Raw genomic sequence first — 27,484 nt, 5'->3', positions numbered from 1 at the left:
ATCTCAGTATCGCGCCTGCGCATTGTCGACATGAGGAGTTAATGCTACGGAGTGACAGTCGAACCGATATCAATGCCAGTTTCTATCATTTGTGCGTTCATGGTATTGTATTAACCACAATCAGACATTTTTAGTGGTGTTCATTTGTTGTAAGTCATGCGGCGGAGTAAGGTTGAAGTGGACCGCTACGTGTCCACAGTACTGAGCTCGTCTCCTTCACTCAAAGAGGTAAGTTGAGCCGGTGGCTAATGCTAGCATGTTCCTGCTATCATGTAGACCAGCATGTGTCAGCCAAGCGGTACGAGAAGACAACACAAACACCGGAATCAAAACAGCTTTATGGTTAATTATCCTAAGCCGACGTTTACTCAGTGTGAATGTTGTGTTAACCTATGTCCCAGGCTATCTGCGTGTTTGTATGCTAACCTGTGAGGTGACGCCTCGTCGTGTCCTCTCCTCTATAAATTGCGCGGCATGGAGAGCTGCTAGCCGTGCTAGTTAGCTTTCACTTAGTTACTTTGACTACTTGTTACAACAACTATGAATGGTTTGCATAATGAAAAACTTGTTTTCATTTCCCCTTTCCACCACAATTTATATCGTTAAATGATGTAGCAACCATAGCGGAGGGCACTTTAGACTTTGTTGTCCCCAAGACAGATAATAACAGATGGACAAACACAAGAAGATAACATGCCGACAAATATATAGACAGGGTGGGACTGGGGTGTTTTTATTTTGGCCTTTTGTTGAGGTATTGTTGAGGTAACATCACATATAAACACAAGTTAGGGGACTGGTATATCACCACTTACTTTGAATAGTTAAGAAGTAAAGTGGTTTTTACAGGTTTGGCTACTAAATGTTACATTAACTTCAGGTAACTGGTCGACATATTCAGCCAACACGATGAATACCTTTGTCAATAGAGACGCCTGATGTCAAACGAAATTAAGTGTATAGCAAAGCTCATGCTTAAAGCTTCACATATGCAGTGATTATCCTTATTTAAAGTTGTAATGCTGACCTTATCAGTACTCAAGTTTGTCGAGACACCTTAGCTACTCGTTGTTTATGTGAGCTCATTTTATCTAAGATTGTTGATTTACTGAAATTCTTATTGGTTTATTTTTCCACAGAAGCCAGTCAAAGGATTTTTATTTGCTAAATTGTACTTTGAGGCAAAGGAATATGAAGCTGCTAAAAGGTGAGCACACTAACAAATAGTTTTTAAAAAATGTGTTATTTCTTCCCCAAGTGGTCTCTGAAAGGATTCAACAGTTGTCTTGCTTTTTTATACTTTTCCCAGACATGTGTCAGATTATCTCAAAGTCCAGGAGAGGGATCCAAAAGCACACAAATTCCTTGGACAACTGTATGAGAGAGAGGGAGACATCAACAAGGCAGTAGGATGTTACAAGGTAAGAAAAAAACAAAGCCCTTGTAAGAATGCATTAGAATTGGAAATCAATGATCTCTTCTCTCCCCCCCTTTTTCCCTTTAACCTTTATTTTGGACAGGTAATCTTATAACACTGGGTTTTGAGCTTGAGAGACCTGCAATAGACAACCCATTTCTCATTCTTTCAGCTGCACATTAAATGGCATAGTGTGACAGCAGCCATCACTACAGCATGAACAGAAATCTAGACTTGTAGTTTGCCTACAGTTCATTTGGCGGCTGGCGTCTCGCTCTCCTGATATCTTTGTTTTTTCCAAGCTGTTTTTTCTTTCTTTTATGTTTAAGTGGACAGATACCCAATAAGGACACCTTTAATCATAGTGTTGTAAAAAGTGCTCCAAGCTGAAGAAACTGAATGACAGCTATCAATAGCATGCAGAAGTCCTTTAAAAACAAACCTAATAGATGGAACAGACCAAACAGGTTTCTTTTGTTGGTATAAACACCTGTGCCAGGTATGGAAATACACATACAGCTCTGTATGTAGTCAAATTAACCTACTTACCTTCTATACTACACTGTCTTGTTTTCTACATTGGTTGACCAAACACTTGCGCTTAGAATGAGCATCCAGCTGCCAAAAGGCACTGATTAAACTTTGGCACTTCTATCTAAAACAACAACATCATGAAGTGTTACATTTGGTAGTCATAGTTTTGAATGTCTTACTCACCCCTGCATTACCATGTAATATCAATATATGACTATAAATTGTTCTGTATGCATTCTTTTAAAATACATCAGAGGTCTTTTGTACATATTTGATAGAGAAGAATAAATCTCTTGTTTTTAACATATACTCGTTGACTAGCTTGTTTCCCCCACATACCCTTTATTTGGGCTCAATACCTCTTGGCTGTAGTCTTTGATAAATGCAGGTCCAGACTATGCAGTACATTAATAAAAAAACAGAGACAATCATGAATTCAACACATTATGGGAATGAGGAAGAGTAAAGGTTTTATTGAAGCACATGACGCATAATAGGGAAATTAAGCCAGTTTTGTTTGGTCCAGAATTTAACATCTGCCCCAGAGGGATTTTGTAGTCTGTACAGGGTATGTAACCGTCATTAATCCTCTAGCCTTAGACCCTTGATTTTTCGTCTGTTCACTAACCTCAGCCCTACGCCCTCTACAGCATCAAACTCCACTGAGTTATAAATAAAGTATCTGTTTTACTGCTCATCCTTTCCAATTTATGTCAGGTTTTGTTTGTTTCTGGAAGAGTTGGAAGAGCCTCTCGAATAGATATTTTGCAGGTGTTTCTTTAGTGTAACACTGGTTTGTCTCTTCTTTGTGTGTATCTAGCGGTCAGTAGATTTAAACCCAGCGCAGAGAGACCTGGTGCTGAAGGTGGCTGAGTTGCTTGTGAGTAAAGCAGAATGTGATAGCAGAGCAGAGTTTTGGGTGGAGAAAGCTGCCAAGTTGTTGCCAGGAAACCCTGCAGTCTTCAACCTAAAGGTGAGGGGCCTAAACTTCTTAAGATCTCCACTTTGCATCGCTTGAGAAAACTACTGAAGTTATCTAATGACACTTTATTAACTTCTATTCAACCAACAGCTGCTATAATTTCAGTTTTCCAAAGTATGTTGTCATTGTGTTGAATTTTATTTTTCCTACATCAGGAGTTGATTTGAATTATGTAAGAAAGAATACCACATTAACCTTCTCTCTTCGGTTAATATCTGTTGCATTATGCAGGAGCGTTTGTTGAGTCGTCAGGGTCAACCGGGTTGGAACCGATTGTTTGACCTCCTCCAGGCAGAGCTGGCAGCAAGGCCAGCGGATCCTCATGTAAACGTGAAGTTGGTTCAGCTGTTCTGTCAGGATGGACGGTTGGATGAAGCCGTTAAGCACTGCCTGTCTGCTGAGAAAAAGGGCATACTGAGCAACAGTCTGGACTGGCACACTGTTGTGTTGCACACACTGCAGGTCTGCATATGCTTAACAGTATATTTGACACATTTGGAGTAGTGTGCATTTTTTGAAAGCTGAAGACTGACTTGTTTAACTTCAAATTAATGCAAACTAATGTTTGACCTTTGTTTCAGGAGTATCTAGCTCAGCCCAGTGTCACCAGTAATGAGAAAATGTGTCGGCATCTCCAGAGAGAACTGCTGCTGGCCCACTGCAGCATGCTGAGAATCACACTGTCTGAGAGCAGTGTGCAGCCCAGCCTTGATGCCCTCAGGAGGTAGGTCATGTTGAGATGTAGACAAGTTATATATTTTCTTTCTTAGGTCTATTTCACAAGTAGGTGGGTATTTTTTAAAGAGAGGTTTTCCTCCTCTGTTTCAATTCAAAAAGGAGACTTAAAAACAAACCTCATGTTTGATAAATACAAGATGAGTATAATGTCAGTTGAACCCACAAAGCACGATCCTGTTTTCAGAGGTTTGAAACATTCAAGACAACTATTTTTACAATTTGTTTCACTGAAGCATCACGATAACTTCAATGAACTGCATATTAATCGATTGTGTGTGTATGTTTGTGTTTAGTTTTGACCAAGCTATGCAGATGCTGAGCAGCACTGCTTGCTGCCACACGGACGACCTTTGTGAAGTGTTTGTAGAAATGAGGGGTCACCTCTACCTGCATGCTGCCACGCTGCTGTTGAAGCTGGCTCAAGATCGCCAACACACATGGAGGGCTGTCGTTGACTTGGCTGGACTATGCTACCTGTTGGCATACCAGGTACTTATACAGTAACAAATGGTAACAAATGCCATGGATGGATGGGGAAAGCATAAAACCAGTGAACTCTTTGGTTAATACTGAGTCTTGTGATGTAGAGTTGACGTGTTACAAACGGGACCTATGTGATTAAAATTGTTGGTTATTCATTCAACCATGTCTTTCAAGAGAGTTTCCAATTACAAACTTTTTTTTAGGAATTTATGAAATATTGTTTGTTTTGTTTGTATTTCCATCAGGTTCCCAGACCAAAAGCTAAAGTGACCAAAAGAGACCAGTCAGCGCCACAGCTTCTGGAGCTCCTTGCCAACGATCGTCAGAGTCAGGCGGGCCACATGTTGTTAAATCTGAGCACTGATCCAACCACCTTGATCAGAGAGGTCCGTCCCAGTGTTCTGATGCAGTTTGCGCTGCTTTTATGCCACTAGAAAACATTGTAAATAGTTGTTGGGATTTGTTAATCTTCAATGCGTTAAAAAATGACAATACCCATTTAAAGATTGGCCACTGTCACAACCATTTCACATGCACAATTTTACAGAGAAAGCATTGTTGTATGATTTTTAAGTAGCAGAAATTTGAAGAGACATAATCATGATGTTTTCAATGTGTAGGTGGTGGAGGCGTTTGGGAACCGGAGTGGTCAGGACTCGCTCTTTGAACTCCTGTTTGGACCACAGGCATTCCCCGGCTCGTCCTTTATTGCCAATGATGACATTCATTCCATTAACGCTATGGCTCCAGAGCTCCCTCAACTGGCCAAATGGGATGCTGGTACAAAACCAATACTAAAGTAGTCTGAAAACCTGTATAGATCTGTTATTCTGTATTTTTGTTTGTGCTCATTTGTTGTTTGCTTTCAGTTTAGGCACAATTTATAGGCTTTTCTGTAAAAACTAAAACATCAACTAACATTGAGGAACATAACTGTACGTTCTAAGTACTCCTACGTTGTTAAAATAACTAAACAAATGGTGCCATTGTTATAGGCTCCATCCTGCTGCATGGTGGTGACTTGCAGCATCTCTGCTGGTTGGGACTACAGTGGACCCTCCTGGCCCAAAGACTTGCCCTACGGGACTGGCTACAGCAGCTCTTTCCAAGGCTTACTCTGGAAACTTCTAAACTGGACACCAACGCACCAGAATCCATCTGCCTGCTGGACTTAGAGGTAGGTGATTTCATGTGGGCTGGTGGGTCAACACAACACAAGTTGAGGCTTTGCATAACAATTCTTCACTAGTTTCCAATGTTCAAAACATCAAACAGTTTTAACAACAGGAACATGTATTTAAGGTTTTAAGTAAACAAAGTATAATATATAAAGCAAAATATACAATTTGAGACGAAACAAAGATTTCCTAGTCAAAATTTGTTATGACGTCTGTCTCAAATATCCAGGTTTGTACGTACAGATGAGCTATCCTAAGGCACATGGAAGCAGTTTTAGCATTACTTAAACTTAGTAGAATGTAGATATACTTGTCATGACATGTTTAATGTTGGTCTGCCTGTTTGTGTAATGCTTTTAAGTAAGTTTGAGATTTAGACTTGACTTACAAGTGCTCATGCATATCTATCTGAAGTCTACAAATAAATGTTGTGACTTAGCATGTCCCTGAAACTGTCCTTGATAGGCTAACAACACGTTCATAGCAGATAGTACTAAGTATTTCGTTCAAAAAGGGAAATTTGCTACTCTAAGTACAGCCAGCGTCATGTGGATGTGCATGAATGGGATTAGTTAATACAGTGGGTACTCAACGTATCATCTTCTGCCATCAGCGTGTTAAAGGGGGGATTGTGTTATGTAGTGTGAAACGGCCTTGAGGAGTACTAGAGTCCTTTTACCACTTTCCATTTAGTTCTTTGATCTAAAATTGAATCATTCTTCCTAAAGGTAAAACTCTGTCTTGTTTATTCCGTGCAGGTGTTTTTATATGGTGTCGTGTTCTGTAGCCACTGTCAACTTCAGGAGACGGCAAAGATCAGCAGTTCAGTGAACCAACAGCAGCAGCTCTTTGAGCCTCGCTGCCTTCCCCTTCCCCTTCTTCGCCTCTTGACCACTGACAGACAGAGGGAGTGGTGGGACGCCGTATACAGCCTCATTCACAAACGAGCAGCGTGAGTACAACTAGTGTTGAAACAACACATGAAGTATATTTGCCAAAAAATATGTGTTCAAATGATTATTTCAGCCAGACAGCTTCATCCACAAGTGACCGTGATCTGTATAGCCCCAATTAATCACAAATGTTATCTCAAGACAATTTACAAAAGAGCAGGTACAAAACTTACTTGTTGTTATATTATCTACAAAAGAGCCAACCTTAATCCACTATGAGCACAACACTATGCAACATTTTAGTTACTGAGGACAGGAAAAACGATTGACTGGTAACTTTTGTTGAAAGTACACTCTCGACATAGCTGTCTGCTGAATATCTAAAACATATTCATAATATTATTTAATATACAGGGACAGAGGACAATATGGCATTTGAGCGTGTTCTGTATTAAAGGATAATTTTCTAATATGGCTGTTGGTGACAGGTGTTTGTGGCTCACTGTCTGTTCATTGTCCTGAAAATTAGGACAGTGTGAGCGTACCAGTAAGTTTTGACTTACAGGACATAATGATTAAATTACAAACTTCTGACCCTCCCTTTTATGGATAGTTTGAGTGTACCTGAGACTGAGTGCTCTGTCAGCGCAGTTGAGCAGGGATGTTGACAATCTGACAAATATTTAGCATCATATAAGGGGCGACACTCGAAAAAATCCAGATCTGTGCACCCGAGGCGACTGCCTATATCGCCTTTGTCTTTAGTTAGACCTGGTCCCAGTTTTGTTTTTGAGGTCTGAAATGCTCTTATATTTCCATAAATGTTTCCTTCACGTAAGACATTCCCTACATCTGTGAATGGCTTCCCACGCCTCGGGATTTCTTGAGCTGCCACAACACTAGTGCAATGGAGAATGTATCCAATACTGAAAAGTACCTTTTCTCTGCTCTGTTTTCCGCAGAGGTTCAGAAATCACTTTCTTTTTCTCTTCTCCAGGCGGATCCAGCATATGACGCACATTTAGGTTGACTAATAGTACAATAGAAGCCTAATAATTAAATGAAAAGGCTGCACATTTTTACTGTTAATGTAGAATAGTTTAAAACAATAATAAAAATTAAAAGTAAACAATAGATTAACTTTTCTTTTCTGGCAAAGCTACAAGGAGCTGCATGTGGCTCCGAGCCGTGGATTGCACATCTTCAATGTAACACATGCAAAAACAACATAAACGGTTCAATGTTGACCAATGAACACTTGGCTGACTATGATTGTTTTTATGTACTACTATTAGGGGAAAATATAAACATGAAATGAGCAGTTGGTTGTGTGTGCATTTGTTGCATCTTTATTCTGTTTTACAATAATTGATATGAACAGATTGAATGATCTCAGTGTAAATGTTTTATTTATGTATTTATTTTGTTACTTCTGCTCTATGTCTCCTTGTAGTCCTGGTATGTCAGCTAAACTGAGGATGATTGTGCAACACGGACTAAGCTCTCTAAGGGCCGGAGAAAAACATGGCCTCCAACCAGCACTGGCCATCCACTGGGCTCAGTGTCTAAGCCAGACGGTATAAACACACACACACACACACACACACACACACACATATTAATGCCACTGGTTCAGCAAGTAGCCAGCTGGACAATTTAATTAAATAGTCACTACAATGATTTTAGGCTTTCTAAGGGAAGTGGTATTTTTCTGAATAATTTAAATTCTGGATTTTCTGACATGTAAAGTTTGACCACGTGAATAAAATATCCAAGCAGATGATTGTTTGGATCTCTCTCAAGCTCAATCTGCTGATTTATTAGAGGACACAGCAATCTCTGAACAAAATAAAACATAATAGAAAAACACAGAGTAGAACTTTTTTCATGTTTTTTTATGACAAGTTACTTGCAAGTTGTATATGTCAGACTGCCACAGTCACAGATAATTAATGGCTAATACCGGCTACTTTAGCCTTCTAATCTTACGGATGTCTTTTGTAAATTTCATAACCCAGGGTGATGGAATCAACTCGTACTACGACCAGAAGGAATACATTGGCCGCAGTGTCCACTACTGGAAAGCTGTACGTCCACTGCTGGAAAAGATCAAAAACAGACGGAGTATACCAGAACCACTTGAGCCCCTCTTCATACACTTCCCCTCTAAAGATACCCAGGTTGGACTATTTTCTTGGTTTTCTTTCAAGGTCAAAGAAACAGTGTAGTATTGTGTCTAAAGCTGTTGAGGCTTTTGGCTTTAACCTACCTCTGTTAAGCTTTTGCTTAATTTATTATCACTTAGCTATAACATTGAACACAGATTTTTGAGAATTTTCACAGTTTATTGGATCCATGTGTCCTAGTTTACAGTATGATAGAACTTGGTTTGATTCACACTGCAGCTATTAGACTGGTTGATTAGAATTAAGAACTAAATTGATGAAAGATACAAGCAACACTATGTCTTCTTACACTTTTATGGTTTGATTTCAGATTTCTTCTGTGAAGGGTTATGAAGAGGAGGCCACGGTAGCATTTGCAGCTCTTCTTGACATTGAAGGCAAGACAGAGGAGGCCATTGCTACCTTGGAAAGCATCAGTAACATGTCATCCATCTGGCATTTGGCACAGGTAAGTCATAGGTTCTTAACCTGCATAATAGGTAAAATAGGATCCTCTTTCACAATCTAAGGTAAACAAATACAGTCTTTTCTTTATTTAATAGGTATGCACCATTTTTCAATGAGTCAAGGCAAGCTTACGTTTTCATTATGGCTGTAAATGTAAAAGTTCAGTATAGAGAAGGAATTATACATCTTATAGGAGCTGGATTATTGCCTGATTGAGGGGTCAAAGAAGGCATATGAAGCCACTTAGACACACAATATGCTTTGAAGGGTTTTATTTAATTTTCGGTGCCCTGTCAAATTTGTGGATTAAGCTTTTAAAATGCATTTTGAATGGGGGGGGGGGAATTAGTGAGTTAAGTGTAAAAAGAGAAGGTAATTTTCTGTGGCCTTGACAGCAAGTAAAGAGACATTCAATGTTGCTAAACTGCTCCGTACTCTGCTTGCCTGTATATTGCTTTCTAGTTGTTAATAATGATTTAGTATTCATATACAGTATCTCACAAAAGTGAGTACACCCCTCACATTTCTGTAAATATTGTATTATATCCTTTCATGGGACAACATTGAAGAAATGGCACTTTGCTACAATGTAAAGTAAAGTCAGTGTACAGCTTGTATAACAGTGTAAATTTACTGTCCCCTCAAAATAACTCAACACACAGCCATTAATGTGACTTGTGGCATGTGACTCGTTAATTTTACAAGGTCTCAGTTGTGAATGGGGAGCAGGTCTGTTAAATTTGGTGTTATCGCTCACACACTCTCATACTGGTCACTGGAAGTTCAACATGGCACCTCATGGCAAAGAACTCTCTGAGGATCTGAAAAAAAGAATTGTTGCTCTACATAAAGATGGCCTAGGCTATAAGAAGATTGCCAACACCCTGAAACTGAGCTGCAGCACGGTGGCTAAGACCATACAGCGGTTTAACAGGACAGGTTCCACTCAGAACAGGCCTCGCCATGGTGGACCTCAGATGTTGAGTGCACATGTTCAGCATCATATCCAGAGGTTGTCTTTGGAAAATAGATGTATGAGTGCTGCCAGCATTGCTGCAGAGGTTGAAGGAGTGGGGGTGGTCAGCCTGTCAGTGCTCAGACCATACGCCGCACACTGCATCAAATTGATCTGCATGGCTGTCGTCCCAGAAGGAAGCCTCTTCTAAGATGATGCACACAAAAGCTTGCATACAGTTTGCTGAAGACAAGCAGAATAATGACATGGATTACTTGAACCATGTCCTGTGATCTGATGAGACCAAGATAAACTTATTTGGTTCAGATGGTGTCAAGTGTGTGTAGCGGCAACCATGTGAGGAGTACAAAGACAAGTGTGTCTTGCCTACAGTCAAGCATGGTGGTGGGAGTGTCATGGTTTGGGGCTGCATGAGTGCTGCCGGCACTCGGGAGCTACAGTTCATTGAGGGAACCATGAATGCCAACATGTACTGTGACATACTGAAGCAGAGCACGATCCCCTCCCTTCGGAAACTGGGCCGCAGGGCAGTATTCCAACATGACAACGACCCCAAACACACCTCCAAGACGACCACTGCCTTGCTAAAGAAGCCGAGGGTAAAGGTGATGGACTGGCCAAGCACGTCTCCAGACCTAAACCCTATTGAGCATCTGTGGCGCATCCTCAAACGGAAGGTGGAGGAGCGCAAGGTCTCTAACATCCACCAGCTCCGTGATGTCGTCATGGAGGAGTGGAAGAGGATTCCAGTGGCAACCTGTGAAGCTCTGGTGAACTCCATGCCCAAGGCAGTGCTGGAAAATAATGGTTGCCACACAAAATATTGACACTTTGGGCCCAATTTGGACATTTTAACTTAGGGGTGTACTCATTTTTGTTGCCTGCGTTTTAGACATTAATGTTATTTTGAGGGGACAGTAAATTCACACTGTTATACAAGCTGTACACTGACTACTTTACATTGTAGCAAAGTGTCATTTCTTCAGTGTTGTCCCATGAAAAGATATAATACAATATTTACAGAAATGTGAGGGGTGTACTCACTTTTGTGAGATACTGTACATGTTGACATGATCTTTCAAAGTTGCTTCTTCTCAGCAAATAAGAGAATCTTGATGTTTTTGGCAACTAGGTGGAGAAAATGTCCATATATTGACTTCACGAATGAGTCAGAAAATATTAGAACAACCATATTGTGTGCAATTCCAATTTTAAGTTACATCTCTCAATATTCATGCTGAACAACCAGTATAACGGGTGCATTGGTAATATGGGTGACTGGCAACTGTATATATTTCACATTTTTCTTTCTGTGATGTTTCCTTGGAAGATTTACCAGCGACTATCAGAGGAGGCCAGCAATGGTGTTGAGGAGACACAAGATAGGTGTGTCACTTTTCTGAAAAAGTTCAGGACCTACCTGTCCAAGATCTACAATGGTAATGCAGAGGATATTGAGAAGGTAGGTCTCATTTCTTTAAGCAAGGTGACACTTTAATTATATGTAAAGCAGAACTACATTAGTGAATCTTTCTTCTATTACTCCTAAACGTTGTCAGCTTTCCAACTGTGTAACTATATGTTATATTTGAATCCCAGCTGCCTGTTTCCATGGAGGAAATTGTGGACCTCCTCAATGATGTGAACCAGCAGCTCGGGGAGAGTGGTGAGGCCATGGATGAAGAGGAGGAAAAAGAGGGGGAGGTTCAAAGAGGACCAGCACACTCCAGCCCCGCTACAGAAACCTCTGCCAGCATATCCCATATAAAGTTTTCCACTCCATCTCCTAACAAAAGCATCTCTCCTTCCAAAAGACACCTGGTAGGTTAGGTCTGAAGTTATTCAGATACTTCTATAAAATGTATCTAGTCTATCTGCATGTGAACAGTTCCATTGGATTTATCGCAGAGATATATAACGCACTGAGTGACTTTACATAAATGTTTTTTCCAGATTTCTCCCAAGACACAACCGCATTGGGTGGAGGACCAGAAAAGTCTCCTCCAAATGCTTTGTCAGCAAGTTGAAGCCCTCAAGGTCAGGATAAGATATAAATAGAGATTAATGTCACACAATTCAACTATAGATCCTATGAGATTAAATAATTCAAACTTATTTTTGTTTGAGAATCAAAACATTCTGTTTGTATATCGCCAATTCCAAATAAAAAGTTACATAAAGGCCATAGAAGGCCTAGACCAAGCTCTTTAAGTGAGAAAATCAAGTTAATGGGGTGCCATCTATAACTTAGGTCTAATCTTTTAATCATGTTAGCACATTATGCTTAATCTATAAAATATACATATGAGAAATTCCTAGAAAGTTAACAGTTCTGGTTGATGGATATCAATATCACAACTGAATAAACAGGACTTTAAGAACAATGCCTTCCTTCTCTAACAACCTCTTTCAAGCAAAGGCCAGTTTCTCAATGCAGTTGAAATTAATACAAATCAAAGATGTAAACTATTGGACCGTTTACACCTATTAAGATAAAACTGAATTATTATATTATGTTAACTCTGCATATTCTACTTTAAGTGGGAGGGTTTTTTTCTGTCAAGAAGTCGAAAAGAGTCACTACTCATAACTCTTCTTGTTTTATAGAATGAGGTTCACGATCTGAGACACAACTCTTCAGGAAACGTAGACTCCCCACATCACAAGCTGTATGGGGAGAGCTACGGGGCTGAGGGCCTTCAGGAACCATTTACGCCAGTCCAGTCCTACCATGGGGCCCCTCTAACAGGTGAGCATGCTTAATAAAAACAAATTAAGTCTAGATATACAGTTTCATATTTTCATTGAGAACTATTGGGCAGAATTTTGTGATTTAAAAAAAAAACAAAAAAAAAACAACTATATATTTGTATCTCAGTTGCCACCACAGGCCCCTCTGTTTTCTACAACCAGTCTCCAGCTTACAACTCCCAGTACCTCCTACGCACAGCAGCAAATGTAACCCCCACCAAGGTAATTACCATTGTCTTGTTTACTATAAAATGGCATATTTAGAATATATTTAATTACATTTATTCATTGTTAAAATGTCTCTACACAGGCTCCAATGTACAGTATGAACCGTATGCCACCACAGCAGCATATGTATGCCTACCAGCAGCCCACTCAAACGCCTCCATTGCAAACAGCCCCAGCCTGCATTTACCCTCCTCAGGAACAGGCCTTTGGTGCCCCTCTTCGATTTGAATCACCAGCCACAAGCCTTCTTTCCCCATATAGTGAAGAATACTATGGCCAGAGTGTAACCCAACAAACCACTAACCCTCCGCTTCCAGAACCTGGCTACTTTACCAAGCCATCAGTAGTCCCAGTTCAGCCACCAAAGAGCATTGAAGGAAAGCCTATAGACTTTGGTAAGCTCCCCTTTGGCCAACAGGCACCTGCTGAAGTCCCAAAAGTGCCTTGTTTTGGAGGAGCGCCAGTTTCTCAGTCAACACCTTCCACTGCTTTTAAATTCAACTCCAACTTTAAATCAAACGATGGAGATTTCAGTTTCTCAGCTTCCCAGGCCAAGCACAGTGAAAGTCTGCTTGGTCTTCTTACATCAGACATTCTCCCTAAAACTGATACTGTTACTGACAGTAACAAGCCTCAAGTCGAAGAGCAGCCCCCCAACCAAACAGGCATCTTCACATTTGGAAATAAAAACATCGGTGGCTTCTCCGTTGTAGATTCTGCTCAGAGCACAGGCACTGGAAATCTGTTTGGAAACATGGAGCAGCCATTTACATTTGGGGATGTTAACAAGCCATTGTTTGGGGTTGCCCAGTCTACAGCAGAGGAGGAGAGAGCAGCAGAGAGTGATAATGACAGTACTCATGTGGAGGAGGATGAAGATGGTCCTCACTTTGAACCCATTGTACCGCTTCCTGACAAAGTAGATGTCAAAACGGGTGAGGAGGAGGAGGAGGAAATGTTTTGCAACAGGGCAAAGCTGTTTCGTTTTGACACAGAGACAAAAGAGTGGAAGGAGCGGGGCATTGGCAATGTTAAAATCCTGAAACACAGCATTAAAGGGAAGGTCCGTCTCTTAATGAGAAGGGAGCAGGTCCTTAAGATCTGTGCAAACCACTACATTACTTCTGATATGTTACTAAAACCGAATGCCGGCTCTGACAAATCCTGGGTCTGGAATGCCATTGATTATGCAGATGAAGAGCCTAAGCCTGAACAGCTGGCTATCCGCTTCAAAACAGTAGATGAGGCATCACTTTTCAAAGCCAAGTTTGAGGAAGCCCAGGCAATTTTACTCGAATCGCCTGTAAAGCAACATCAACAAGATGAGAAAGAGGAAACCCTGAAAAATCCAGTTTCTTTGGCTGCCCAGTTTGCTCTTAAAGAAGGGCAATGGGAATGCGATGTGTGCTGTGTAAGAAATAATCCGACAGATATGCAGTGTGCTGCTTGTCAAAGTGCAAATCCCAACTCTTCATCAAAGCCAGACATTCAGGCTGCTGGTGAATCCAAAACCAGTCCTTTTACTTTCAAATTCGGGACTGATGCGTCCAAACCAAATAGTTCTAGTTCTACATTTACAGGATTCGGTGGGTTTGGAGCTTCTGTGCCCTCCTCATTTACATTTGGCACCACCACCTCAAAACCCACTGACACAGTAAGCAATGCATTTGGCTCTGCCTTTGTGGCTCAGTTTGGCAAGAAACCTGAACAGTGGCACTGTGACTCATGCTCTACAAGAAACGATGTATCTGCAGATAGTTGTGTGTCTTGTAAAGTTGCTAAAGTTTCACCTAAAACAACTACCACAACACAAACGGCACCAGCTGCAGTACAGTCCTCTTCATCCACTGTAGTGTCTGAGTTTTGTTCCCAATTTAGCAAGAAGCCTGGACAATGGGACTGTGATGTATGCGTAGTAAGAAATGAGGCCTCTGTTGACAAATGTGTTGCCTGTCAAAGCCCCAACCCTGCAACTACAGTTACATTTAATCCACCAACAATTTCAGGATTTGGAGCTGATTTTGCAAAAAATGATGGCCAATGGGACTGCAACACCTGTCTGGTCAGAAATGATGCATCAGTTACTCAGTGCATTGCCTGCCATGCTCGTCATGAAGCTCCCTCTTTAGGAGCAATGTTTGGTAAGAAGGATGGAGAATGGGATTGTGACACTTGTTTGGTGAGAAACAAAACCTCTGCCAGTAACTGTGTGTCCTGTCAGACACCAAATCCTAATGCTAAAAGCACAACCAGCATTGCTCCTTCAGCCTCCTCTTTCAGCTTTAGCTTTGGAACAAAAAGCTCATCAAACCAGCCTGCTGGAACTGGGTTTACTGTGCCCTTTGAGACTGGCAACACGTTTCAGTTTGGTCAAAATAAAGATAAAGGTTCAGCTGCTTCTTTTAAGTTTGAAGCGCCTCAGGCAGGATCTAGTGCTAAAAGTCCATCAGGCTTTTCGTTCTCAATGCCTAATCCAGCTGGTGGCTTTAAGTTCGGTATTCAGGAACCTGAAAAAGAAATTGCCTCCACTGATAATCAAATACCTCCATCAGGATCAGCCTCCAATTTTCTAAAAAGCATAGCTGACGAACACAAGGCAAAAGAAAATTTGTCTTTGACCTCAGTGGGCCAAACAGAGCAAGATCAAAATCCATTAGTTGCAGGAGGGGCAAATGGATTCAGCTTTGCAGACTTGGCACAGTCATCTGAAGGAGACTTCAAGTTTGGTCAGAAAGACCCTGATTTCAAAGGGTTCTCTAGGGCCGGAGAACAGGTGTTCTCATCATTAAAAGCAACCCCCGCAAAGACTGACGCCACAAATGAACTGGAGGATGATGACATGTATAAAACAGAAGAAAATGACGATATACAGTTTGAACCAGTGGTCCAGATGCCTGATAAAGTTGACCTGGTGACTGGTGAGGAAGATGAACAGGTTCTTTACTCCCAGCGTGTCAAACTGTTCAGATTTGATGTAGACACCAGTCAGTGGAAAGAGCGTGGTGTAGGAGTCCTTAAATTCCTGAAGAACAGCAGTAATGGCAGGCTAAGAGTGCTAATGAGAAGAGAGCAAGTTCTAAAGGTGTGTGCCAACCACTGGATCACCACCACCATGAATCTTAAGCCCTTAGCAGGCTCAGACAAAGCATGGATTTGGATGGCTAACGACTTCTCTGATGGAGATGCTAAACTTGAACAGTTGGCTGCTAAGTTCAAAAGCCCTGAGCTTGCTGAGGAGTTTAAGGAAAAATTTGAAGAATGTCAGAGACTACTCTTGGACATCCCCTTGCAAACCCCCCATAAGCTCGTTGACACAGGCAGAACAGCACATCTCATTCAGAAAGCAGAGGAAATGAAGTCAGGGTTGAAAGACCTGAAATTCTTTTTGACAGAGGAGAAAACAAAGATCAAAGATGACGACAACCAGGATGATATTACTACATCCAGCAATGTTTCAAGCCTTGTGATAAAGCCTCACGGTGAAACCACCGGCCCCACCTTGGAATGGGATAACTATGACCTTAGAGAAGAGGCTTTGGATGATACCGCTGACTCATCAGTCTATGCCTCTCCCCTCGCCAGCAGCCCCCTGAGAAAGAACCTTTTCCGCTTTGGTGAGTCCACTAGTGGGTTCAACTTCAGCTTCCAACCTGGCATTAGCCCCTCCAAGTCTCCTGCTAAGCTTAACCAGAGCAGAAACTCAGTGGGCACTGATGACGAGCAGGATTCAATCCAGGATGAGGAAAAGGATGGCCAGTACTTTGAACCTGTGGTGCCATTGCCTGATCTGGTGGATATTTCTACAGGAGAAGAAAATGAACAGGTGGTCTTCAGTCACAGGGCCAAACTGTATCGCTATGATAGGACATTGTCTCAATGGAAGGAGAGGGGTATTGGAGACCTCAAGATCTTGCAGAACTATGATACCAAGGGAGTGAGGTTAATAATGAGGAGGGACCAGGTACTTAAGATCTGTGCCAATCACTGGATCACTGCAGCCATGAAACTAGAACCTATGAAAGGTGCAGAGAAGGCCTGGGTCTGGAGTGCGTTGGACTTTGCTGAATCAGTAGAAGGCAACATTGAGCAGTTGGCTGTGAGATTCAAGCTCCAAGAAACGGCAAACACATTCAAGCAAGTTTTTGACGAGACTAAGGTAGCACAAGAAAAAGGGGAACTAATGACTCCTGTGACATCCAGTGTTGCCTCTCCTCGAGACAGTGGATCCATAGAACCAGCAAAGCCTGCTTCAACTATTTGTGGGAAAGCAGCTATTGCTGTTCTGGAAGAGACCACCAAGGAACGTACTGAGCTTTCTCCTGAATCTGAGCTATGTGCAGCTGGGTCGCCAAGTCAAGTAAACCCCTCAAAGACAACAGTGGTGTCCCCTCCTAAGTTTGTCTTTGGCATTAGTAACCTTCAGAAGATATTTGGATCTCCTAGATTTTGCTCTGAGACTGAGGAATCTGCATCCTGTGTAAAGGCAAAAGAGTCTGAACCGTCTGCCAAGGCTATAGCACCTGCATTCAAAATCCCAGAAAAAGGTAACTATTGTTTAGTTCCATTCAATTATTGTGGTGATTTATATGTTTTAATAAGCTCATGACTGACATCAGATTTTGCCATGATCTTAATTGACCCTGCCCATCATCCTTCTCAAGAGAAATTGAACTAAAGAATTTCCACTCATCCTTCTGCAGCCTCCTTACATGTAGAAACTTAAATCCTAATAATATAACTCAATGTACAAGTTCACAAACGCTATATAATGATATTAGTACCTTTTAGTTTACCTATTAATAATAAAAAGTAATTTTGCTTATGCATGCTTAATATATGTTGTCAACCCTCTGAGCTTAATCGTAAATAGTTCAGTTACACTCTTTTAATATTCCACATATTACATTTGTATCATGGTTACGATACCAGCCTCACAAGTAGTTTCTCTTCGCCCAACAACCCAATATCCTTTAGGGCTGGATTTTAGGCTTTTCAAAGATAATCCAATGGCTTTTTGGACCAGCTCATCAACCACCCAATTTGAACCCCCAGGTATTCTAATCACTGCAGTGTGTGTTAACACTTGTCAGGTGCCACGTGGCTGACCCTTACTACTAGACAGAAATAACCTGGATGCACGGAGTGTTAAAGCTAATCTTTTGCATGTCCAGTGTGCAGATGTGTAGATTTTAGAATTAAAAATGATCTGGTAATTACAGTAAATATCTTGTTGCGTCTATATGATGAAAGATTTGGTGTTTCACTCAAATGGTAACGAAAGATAATATCTTCAAAACATATGACCTGTGATCTGTTTGTTTTTTGTTTTTTTTTCTGAGTCGGAGTCCTAGTGAGTCATTATGGGTTATCTAGTTATTAGTGCTGTCAGTCAATTAAAAAATAATCTGATTAATTAATGACTATGAAATGAGAAGAATTGCGTTACAGTTAGATTTACTGCATAACTCTGTTTCCACTTGGTTATATCTCACTTCCACATTTAAATTTTACTCCGTTCTTCAGGTTATTAAGAGTGAAATTAACAATTAACTTACATTTTATCCAGTTGCATCCTTCAGTTCTCACCCCTTCCTCTCCACACACACACACACACTGTGGGGTAAACCAGAAGCAAAGCACGTCCTCAGAGTTACATCCAGCAACTATTATTTCTCTGCACAGCGCTGCATGCATCGTCCATTGTTCAGTTGGTCTTTCTCCCTCCCCCCTCATCAATGTTTTATTAGTGACAAAAGTTGGAGGGTTTTTTCAAGCGAGTCACGCATGGAGGACGCTTCTTGTCAAAGACTTATCAAAACAATGGAGAGGAACGCACTCCTGAACAGCATCAGAACTTTTTACAAGATTTTGAAACAGCGGCAGGAGTAGATTTATATAAACAGGAAAGATTGCAGATGTATTGAAAGGTTGAACATAGCTTACCTCAGCATGTCTCTGTATGTCCGGGTGTGTGTGTGTTTCTCTGTCAAGGCAGACAGAGATGGAGAGCAGACTGACTTATTAATTGATCCAGGATGGTGTTGATCTATTGGATGTAGGCTATACAATTTGTGTCATACTTTAGTTTAGAGCGCTACTCTGGATGATCAGTTATGAATGAATGATGAATACTTGTTTGTCCCTAAACAAATTCTGACTGTTAATTTAGCTTGAAAGTGTTTCTCCTGTCTACTTAAGGGAAGATTTCCAGTAAAGTTTAGTTAGCCGTCTCTCATCTCCTGAAGTCTCTGTGTGTATCTGGATTGAAAGACACTTTATAGGGTCTTAAGGTTTTAAATGTATTCATGTACATTTGTTGTTTCAGTAGTTACCTGTGTCACATGGTTGTCAGATATACACCAGTTACAAAGCTGCCATACTTCTCTCGTTTTGCTTCTTTTCTCGCAATTAAAGTGTGTTCGTCACTCTGATTAGTCAAATAAGAAACCTCTTAACTTGTGAAATACTCCGCATGTTTTGAATATTTAGCCTGCGACTGTTCACGATGAAGAGCAGAAGCAGATTGGAAGAAGATTTTGCTCATGCACACTTTTTTATGCCTGACAATATTTGCATCTCGTATATTTAAGTTGAAATTATTATTATTTTTAAATGTAACCACTTGGAAGATTCTCTAATCACATAGGCTTATGTCATGGAAGATTGCCAAAAAAGATTGAATGTATGTATGTCAACTTTGCACAGTAGAAACATTGTTGACATAAGCTTGTAAAGAAGCCACAACCTAACAGTTAAAACAAATAGTACAAGTAAGTTTACTGACTCTCATGAGCCTCATTGACGAAAGCCTTTCTTTTATACTGCCTGCTGTGATGGGTAACTACAGCTAGCCATGAATTTTTTAATTGGTGGCAAAAAAAAAAATGTCCTCACTGCAACGTCCCTGTTACGCAGTTGAAGAATGGATTGTGGGTATTTAATAACTGTAGGTAAAATTGGTGCTGCTTAAGGACCAGTCGGTATTTAATTGAATCAAAACCAGAGTTTTGTTTAGCACTCGCATGTAGGTCTCCTGAAAGGTGAGCTGAGAAGATTCCACAGACAACATTCCTTCTGAGAAGAATGTGCTGTGCAAAGATGATCCTTGCCACTTTTAGTAGGGGATGAGTAGCAACAACATGAAATGCAATCCGCCATCAGTGTGGCCCCTGCTAGGGAAATGCACCTCGGCATGGGGCTCATTTCAGTAACAGACCAGATATTTGTGCTGCTTAATGCAACCATACTAAGTATTCAAGTGGTCAATTCTGTCAAATGAAACAAAAGACAAGACATCCAAAACAGACATATTCTTTTAACACAACTTGTCCCACAAACTTGTAAACCCATGCATGCCTTTCATTTCGCTGTGCATGAGTTTTTGTTTGTGTGTGTGGAACTAACACCTGTTGTAATAGAAGAAAAGAAGCAGTTTAATTCCTGCTTTTCTTCTAATCCCTACCTTCTTACCCTGACTGTATGTTTTTACTATATCATCTGTCTGTCACAGGAGCACCTCGGGCAGAAGGAGGCAGTGCAGGGTCAGATGAGGACTCAGAGGTGGAGGTTGTGTATGTCAGAGAACCTACAGCTGAACAGGCTGCTTTAGCAAGAAAGCTCTTGCTGCCTCTTACCTTCTTCTGCTACCAGAATGAACCAGGCTACATAAGTGACGATCAAAGTGATGGTAAGACCAAAGATTAGATGCAAACATTTTGTGTTGCATAAGAATCAAAAGGTAATTAAAGTGAAATATACGTTTGTTTTTTCTCATTTTTCAGATGAGGACTATGAGTCAGCTGTAAAAGCCTTAAATGGAAAGCTGTACCCTGACCCTCCTGAGAAAAAGGCTGCAGCATGTGGTGATGGTATGTGTCTTGTATTCTGTCACACACAACATTTTTTTATCCCATTATAGGCCATGATTTTGTCAGTTGCCGTGTTGGCTAATAACTTCTCAGAGAAAAGTAGGCTGTATGGATAGATGTTCTCTTCCATACATACAATATAAGTTCCACTAAATGGTGAAAAGTATGCAGAGAAAAATCAAATGCTTCAACCTTCATGTTCCATTCAGAGCAAGACTGCCAGGTGGTGTGGGAGAAGAAGCCAACGCCAGAGGAGGAGGAGAAGGCGAAAAGCCTCCAGCTGCCACCCACCTTCTTCTGCGGCCTGAGCACCACTGACAGTGACCCGGACCCCGACAAACCTGAAGACTTTGAGACAGAGGTCCGCAAGGCACAGCAAGACTTGGTAATGGACTCAACATTAACTGAAACCAAATATAATTCAAATAGTGTACAGATAATAATGATTTATGACAGAGTACATGTGGTCAGCTGCTACATGTTTACTGAAACATGCAACTGGCTCCATCAATTTGATTGCCAGATAATAATTTTAGTAATGCAAGCCTTCTTAACTGCACCCATTTTTAGTGATGGACAAGTAAGCTGCATGAATAGTAACATTTCCTAAATGATGAACATTATGAACTTCCTTAAGTGGGATACTTGCATTCTTGTTTGGACAGCGCATTATCATATATCTTACCATGAGTGCTAAATATTTTACTTTGGTCTATATGGCTAAACTGAGTTGGTCGCAGTTTTTAATTTCCTTTTTTAATGTTGCATCAATAGCATTTAAGTTTAACTGCTAAATTGTTTCAGGACGCTCAGTTAAACCAAACTGAAAAGACCCCGATCAGCACTTCAGTTGACCAAGAAGAAGAGCCAAGTGCAGGTCCATCTTCCAGCAGCACAGAAGCTACAGGCAGCACAGAAGCTACAGGCAGCACAGAAGCTGCAGGCAGCACAGAAGCTACAGGCAGCACAGAAGCTGCAGGCAGCACAGAAGCTACAGGCAGCACAGAAGCTGCAGGCAGCACGTCTAGACCAAAAGAACAGACGTCAGACCAGCCAACAGAGACTCGGAATGATGCTCCCAGCAGCAGCTCTCCCATTGACCTGTCGACTAAAAAGAGCCCAGAGCCGGACTCCAACAGTGAGACTACAGCTGTAGCTTTGACCGCTCCAACAGCTAGTCAAGGTACTGTGCAGTGCAGTGGTGTTAATAATGTAGCCCTTCCCACAGGCTGGGTTTGATGGTGAAACAGATACTTCTTTTATATTTACCTATGTTACCTCTGAGCTTCTCTAAGTTGAAGAAGCATTTGTTGTTGAAAATGCTTTTTAAAAGTATGTTTGGTTTAGGTCAAGCTTCTTTTACCTTTAGTTCTATGAACATGTAATGCTGTACTAGTTGTCTTCTTCAGCCTCTTAAATGGTTTTAAATACTGTTTATGGCTCAAAAAGGTAATATAGTACTTATTTATATATTTTAAGAAAAGCTTAGAGTTTAAAAAAATGTATGCACACTTCTTGAGCAGAACGTATACATTTCTACTCTCCCAGCCCATTGATCATCTCACTTTACCCCTTCAGGGGTAAGGGATCGGGCACCTCTTGACTGTTCATCCTAATAGTGTTAATTATATAAAGAAGTTCAAACTAGCACAAACATTACCAGTTAACCCAGCTAAGTATCATCTTCAGCTAAGAGTTTGGATTTAGTGTTAATTATTTTGTCCAACCTCCCCTCTGCTAGATTCCTGCCTAAAATCTTGAGACAAAGAGCATTTCATTCAGTCTTTATTATTTAATGACCGTCTTTCCCTCCACAGATTCCTCAAACTTTGGCTTTAACTCTTTTGGAGGCTTCTCGTTTGCTGAATTGGCTCAAAACACTGATGGATTTGCATTTGGAACAAAAGGTTGGTATTTAATTTAAAGTAAAGATGAAATCAGCTAAATAGATATCCTCTCTTATTAATTGTTTTCTTTTCAAAGGAGATACTGACTTCTCATGGGCAAACGCTGGGGCTACAGTATTCCGTTCTGTGGTGCCAAAAGCCCCAAAAAACAATGGAGATGAGGATGGAAGTGATGAGGAGGAGGCTCCTAATGAAGTGGACATTCACTTTGAGCCAATAGTATCACTACCAGAGGTACCTCTAAATTCTGATTTCCAATGCTCTTGGTCTGTCCTGCTGTTTAATAGGCCTGAAGCTTCATTATTTATTTAATGCACAGCAACTCATCCCTGCCTAACTCTCTACCTCTCAGGTGGAGACAAAGTCTGGAGAGGAGGACGAGGAAATCCTGTTTAAGGAGCGCACCAAGCTGTACCGGTGGGACCGAGACCTAGGTCAGTGGAAGGAGCGAGGGGTCGGTGACATCAAGATTCTCTTCCATCCTGATAAACGTTTCTACCGTATCCTGATGAGAAGAGAGCAGGTGTTCAGAGTTTGTGCCAACCACACTATTACACAGGCGATGGAACTTAAACCCATGAACGCCTCAGCCAACGCACTGATCTGGATTGCCACCGACTACTCAGGTTTGTTCATAGTGTTTTTATGTGATAACATTCTGCACTCGACTTGTCTGTTTTAGCTTTTGTAAATGCATCTTGTGGTAACTGCACTTCCCGTCTATAGAGAAAGTTGTTAGAGGTCCACTGGCCCACATTTAGCTATTAGTTTTTAAATCACATAATTTTGATTGAGCTATGATTTTATCTTGAAAACCATCAATTATAATAAAGATATAAAGATCAATTCTTAAATAGATGACTTTGTGTTAGGGCTGCTCGAGTATAAAGCAAAAAAATCATAATTATGATTATTTTGATTGATATTGAGATCACGATTATAAAACTGAATGAAAATAAATAAGTGAAAAAAATCTAAATATACATGTCATCTTAAGTTCTCTTGCTTTTTCAAACTAACCAGAGTGCATGCCATGGCTCCCCAGCAAGAGCTGTTTTAGTGTGTGTAGAGGAAGGGAGGGAGAGCTCCATTTACTACACATGACAAAACCTTAAGACAAAACGAGTGTAACAGTAGTTGTTTGATCTCGATTATCTTGTTTTCATGATTGTGGGAAGCCAAAATGGTAATTGGAACTCCATTAATCGCCCAGCACTACTTTATGCAAATATCGATATGCTTTTCAGCTGTCCTTTTGTTGATGTCTTCTTTTCTTTTGCTCGGATTATCTAGATGGCGATGCAGTAGTGGAGCAGTTGGCAGCCAAGTTCAAAACCCCTGAGATAACCCAATCCTTCAAGAAGACCTTCTGCGAGTGTCAGAGTCGCATAGGCAGTGCTGATGGTGATGCCTCATGTATCTCCTCACCTCAGATGTCCAGAATTCAAGAGCACTCCAGAGACACTAACCCACAGGTTTTCTTCAAAGTGGAAGCTGATGGCCAACCACTTGGCACAATCAACATAGAGCTCTTTTCCCATATTGTCCCCAAGACGGCTGAAAACTTCAGGGCTCTCTGCACTGGCGAGAAAGGATTTGGCCTTCGGGCTTCCATCTTCCATAGAGTCATACCAGACTTCATGTGTCAGGTAAGTCAGGCATTCAAGTTTTTCAAAGTCATTATTAGTGCCATTTGGTAAAGTATTATTCAAATGATTCCTTCAAGCACTCCATACTCGCTGTGTCTCTGACAAGGAAGAATGTTTTATTTTCAGGAGCAAATCTCCATGTTAACATTTCTAACGAGTTACTTGTATGTCTCTTAGGGCGGTGACATCACAAACAGTGATGGCACAGGAGGCAAGTCCATCTACGGCAGCAAGTTTGAAGATGAAAACTTTGATGTCCGGCACACAGGCCCAGGCATTCTGTCGATGGCCAATCGTGGACGCGACACCAACAACTCCCAGTTCTTCATCACACTGAAGAAAGCCGAACACCTGGACTTCAAACATGTGGCTTTCGGTTGGGTTTGTGAAGGAATGGATGTGTTGCAACGGATGGGAGAGCTGGGCACAAAAGGAGGCCCCCCCTCAAAGAAGCTTGTCATCACAGACTGTGGACAGCTGTAGCCTGTCACATGTTTAGCTCAAGATTTACAGCTTTGTTTAGGTGATAAAATGATGTAATGATGTGACTCCTGTGCAGTACTTAACCACCTGCTGCAACTAAACAACTAGTGAATAGACAATTGAGAATAAAACCCAGGACACGGGTCTAGTGATCAAAATGATACATCATAAAAGTGTGGTTCCATTAGCATGGAGTAAGAAACTATTTTTGCTATCCCATAACCTAGTAATAGAAGAGAAACATGGCACAGTATGTGTGAGGAGGTCAATGTACTTTTGCTGTGTTGCACTTGCATCTTTATCATCTGTCAATAAATTTTCATGATATGTTTATTTTGTGTATAGATGTACATTGACTTTTTAAAATGTTGTTCTTTTGTCTTACATGTGTTCAATTTAAATGTGCCGGTTCTCTTCTTGTTTGTTTTTTTCCTAAAAAGTCTCGTCTATAATTTCAAGGTGACACTGTTATTTGAATGCACCTAGATTTGTACCCATGGCCCTGCCTTCTCCCCGAGTACTGCTTCAGTCCTTTTTATTGTTCCCTTGTGATTTTTCTTTGTGTAAGTGGATTTCACGATGGCCCTACTCAGATTGCCGTTTTAAGGCACTTTTGTGGAAACGCAGTATGCAAAGTGCTAATGTGCTTACCTCCCCATATTCTGGAGTTATGTCACTGTGTTGCACGGAGGGAAGGTGGGTGTAAATTATCTATATCTGGTGCTTGTACCAAAATAATTTGACAAAATAAAGTACAAATAAAGTTGCTTTACAGGTAATGAATGGTGGTTTAAAAGGTTTTTCTTTAAATCTCTTCTTTAGCTTGTATACATTTAAATGAACAACCACATATCTTTAATATAAAATGTCATTCTCTTTCTCAAAGGTATAAGAAAATGTAGACATTTTCTAATAATATGGGCAGAAGATGCCATTCTTGCGTTTTAAAAGACCACCATCGCAGGTGAAATAAATACATTGTGAAGTAACACTGGCACATTTTATGAAGTGACCCGGCTTTTAAACAAGAGCCTGCTCACTGAAGGATACACTCCCAATACCCACCGTCTGGCTTCCACAGGTGGCCACTGCACTCACTGCTCCAACTCATCTGACACTAAACACTTCTGTCACCCACGCACTAGCAAAAAATTGATCAACTCTCAAACTGCAGTAGCTACTACACATGTTTACCTACTAAAGTGCTTGTGTGGGATAGTCTGAGGATCAGACCAAACGCCCCACACATATCATTGAACATAAAGCAGCCATTTGCAACCTCAGCATGGACTATGCAGTAACAATACACTACATACAAGCAAACCATTGTTCTGCTGCATCACACTGGGGCTTTGAAAAAATCTCTCCCAGAGAGGGAGACATTGTTAATATACTACTGAATCATTTACACACTCAACATGAGCCTCATGTTTTTTGTTGTGTTGTTCAAGTCAAGTTCTCTTTATGTCATTTCAAACATACACAACGTACACAGTGAGATGAAATGTTGATTCTCTAGGACTGTGATGCTACATTTCATGCTACAATTGAGGATTAAAAATTAAGAAGTAAGAATTAAGAGGAAGGAATAAGAGATTCAATTCAGTGAAAAGAAGGTGGTTATAAATAGTTAAATTATTAAACAAAGCTAAGTGGATTGAAAAACAAACCGGTAACAACATTTGAAAGTGACTAAAACAGCTGAAGTGGCAACGTTAAAGTGACATTTAAATGGGCAGATGTCGTTTTTTTAAACACAGACCATCATCAACTGATGTAGCCTACACATGTACCGGTACTTATGAAGTGCAGCCAGTAAATGTATGTAGTACATGCATTATACATGATGGCTGACGGCTTGGGGGAAGAAGCTATTACTCAATCTAGTAATGAAGGCTTGGATGCTTTGGTAGCTTTTTCCAGAAGGCAAGAGAGTAAAGAGTTTGTGGGTGGGGTCAGCAACAATCCTGTTGGCTCTGCTGAGACAGTGTGATTGGTAAATGTCCTATGATCTTTTTAGCAGTTCTAACTATCCTTTGTAAGGTCTTGCGATCTGAGGTGGTGAAGTTTCCAAACCAGGAAGTGATAAAGCTGCTCAGGATGCTCTCTACATACCCTCTGAAAAATGTGTTGTTCTTTAGCCTACGAAGGAAGCACAGGCGCTGCTGGGCCTTTGTGATGATGGTGCTGGTATTGAGCACAGACTGTAAATATTTAGGTGTTTAGCAACCAGGTGAGATCGTCTGCAAGGTGGACACCTAGGAATGTGATACTCCTCACAATCTCCACGTAGCACCCATCGATGTTCAGTGGGGAGTGGTCTCCTTTGTTTCCTCCTGATGTCAACAAACATCATCTTTTTCCCCATTCAGAGATAGTTTGCTGAGTTTGCAGTAGGTTGCGCCTACTATTTGACCCCCTTTCTGTATGCTGAATCATTGTTCTTACTAATGAGACTCACCAGGGTTGTGTCATCAGCGAACTTTATAATGTGGTTTGTGCTGTGGAGTGCAGCACAGTCGTGAATCAGCAGGGTGAAGAGAAACGGGCTGAGCACACAGCCCTGAGGGGCACCGGTGTTCAGACTGGTTGTGGTTTATTTTGTCTTCGGTTTTGTTTCTATGTAGGATTAATTGTCGTCTTCTAAACAATGTATATATTGCAAATATTATCACACTTGGGATGTGATGTTATATAAGTGGGTTACACCTGAGTGCTTTCACAATTCAGGTTAAATCCCTGCTTACCTCACACTTTCATCAAC

General features: G+C 40.9%; 1 protein-coding gene across 2 annotated transcripts; it reads left to right on the top strand.

Annotated features, from left to right (window-relative positions):
* The first annotated feature begins 42 nt into the window (after positions 1-42).
* ranbp2 (RAN binding protein 2) lies at positions 43-25,499 on the top strand. Of its 2 annotated transcripts, XM_061054143.1 has the most exons (30): positions 43-228; positions 1,140-1,207; positions 1,310-1,421; positions 2,772-2,924; positions 3,165-3,395; positions 3,515-3,657; positions 3,965-4,160; positions 4,400-4,540; positions 4,775-4,934; positions 5,150-5,331; positions 6,091-6,284; positions 7,679-7,802; positions 8,244-8,405; positions 8,722-8,859; positions 11,165-11,296; positions 11,434-11,655; positions 11,788-11,871; positions 12,442-12,583; positions 12,713-12,807; positions 12,896-17,357; positions 17,788-17,865; positions 20,324-20,500; positions 20,595-20,681; positions 20,891-21,066; positions 21,486-21,864; positions 22,499-22,588; positions 22,665-22,822; positions 22,941-23,214; positions 23,882-24,237; positions 24,415-25,499. In XM_061054143.1, the coding sequence occupies exons 1-30, from the start codon at positions 157-159 to the stop codon at positions 24,718-24,720; spliced, it is 9,294 nt and encodes a 3,097-aa protein (XP_060910126.1). In that variant the 5' UTR covers positions 43-156; the 3' UTR covers positions 24,721-25,499. The 2 variants fall into 2 exon arrangements, with proteins under 2 accessions (XP_060910126.1, XP_060910127.1); XM_061054144.1 differs by lacking the exon at positions 17,788-17,865 and having other exon boundaries at positions 44-228.
* The last annotated feature ends 1,985 nt before the right edge of the window (positions 25,500-27,484 follow it).

This window comes from Labrus mixtus, chromosome 13, assembly GCF_963584025.1.
Source record: "Labrus mixtus chromosome 13, fLabMix1.1, whole genome shotgun sequence".
Classification (NCBI taxonomy): domain Eukaryota; kingdom Metazoa; phylum Chordata; class Actinopteri; order Labriformes; family Labridae; genus Labrus; species Labrus mixtus.
The sequence above is the reverse complement of the archived record's forward strand: the minus strand, read 5'-3'. Positions and strand labels throughout refer to the sequence as shown.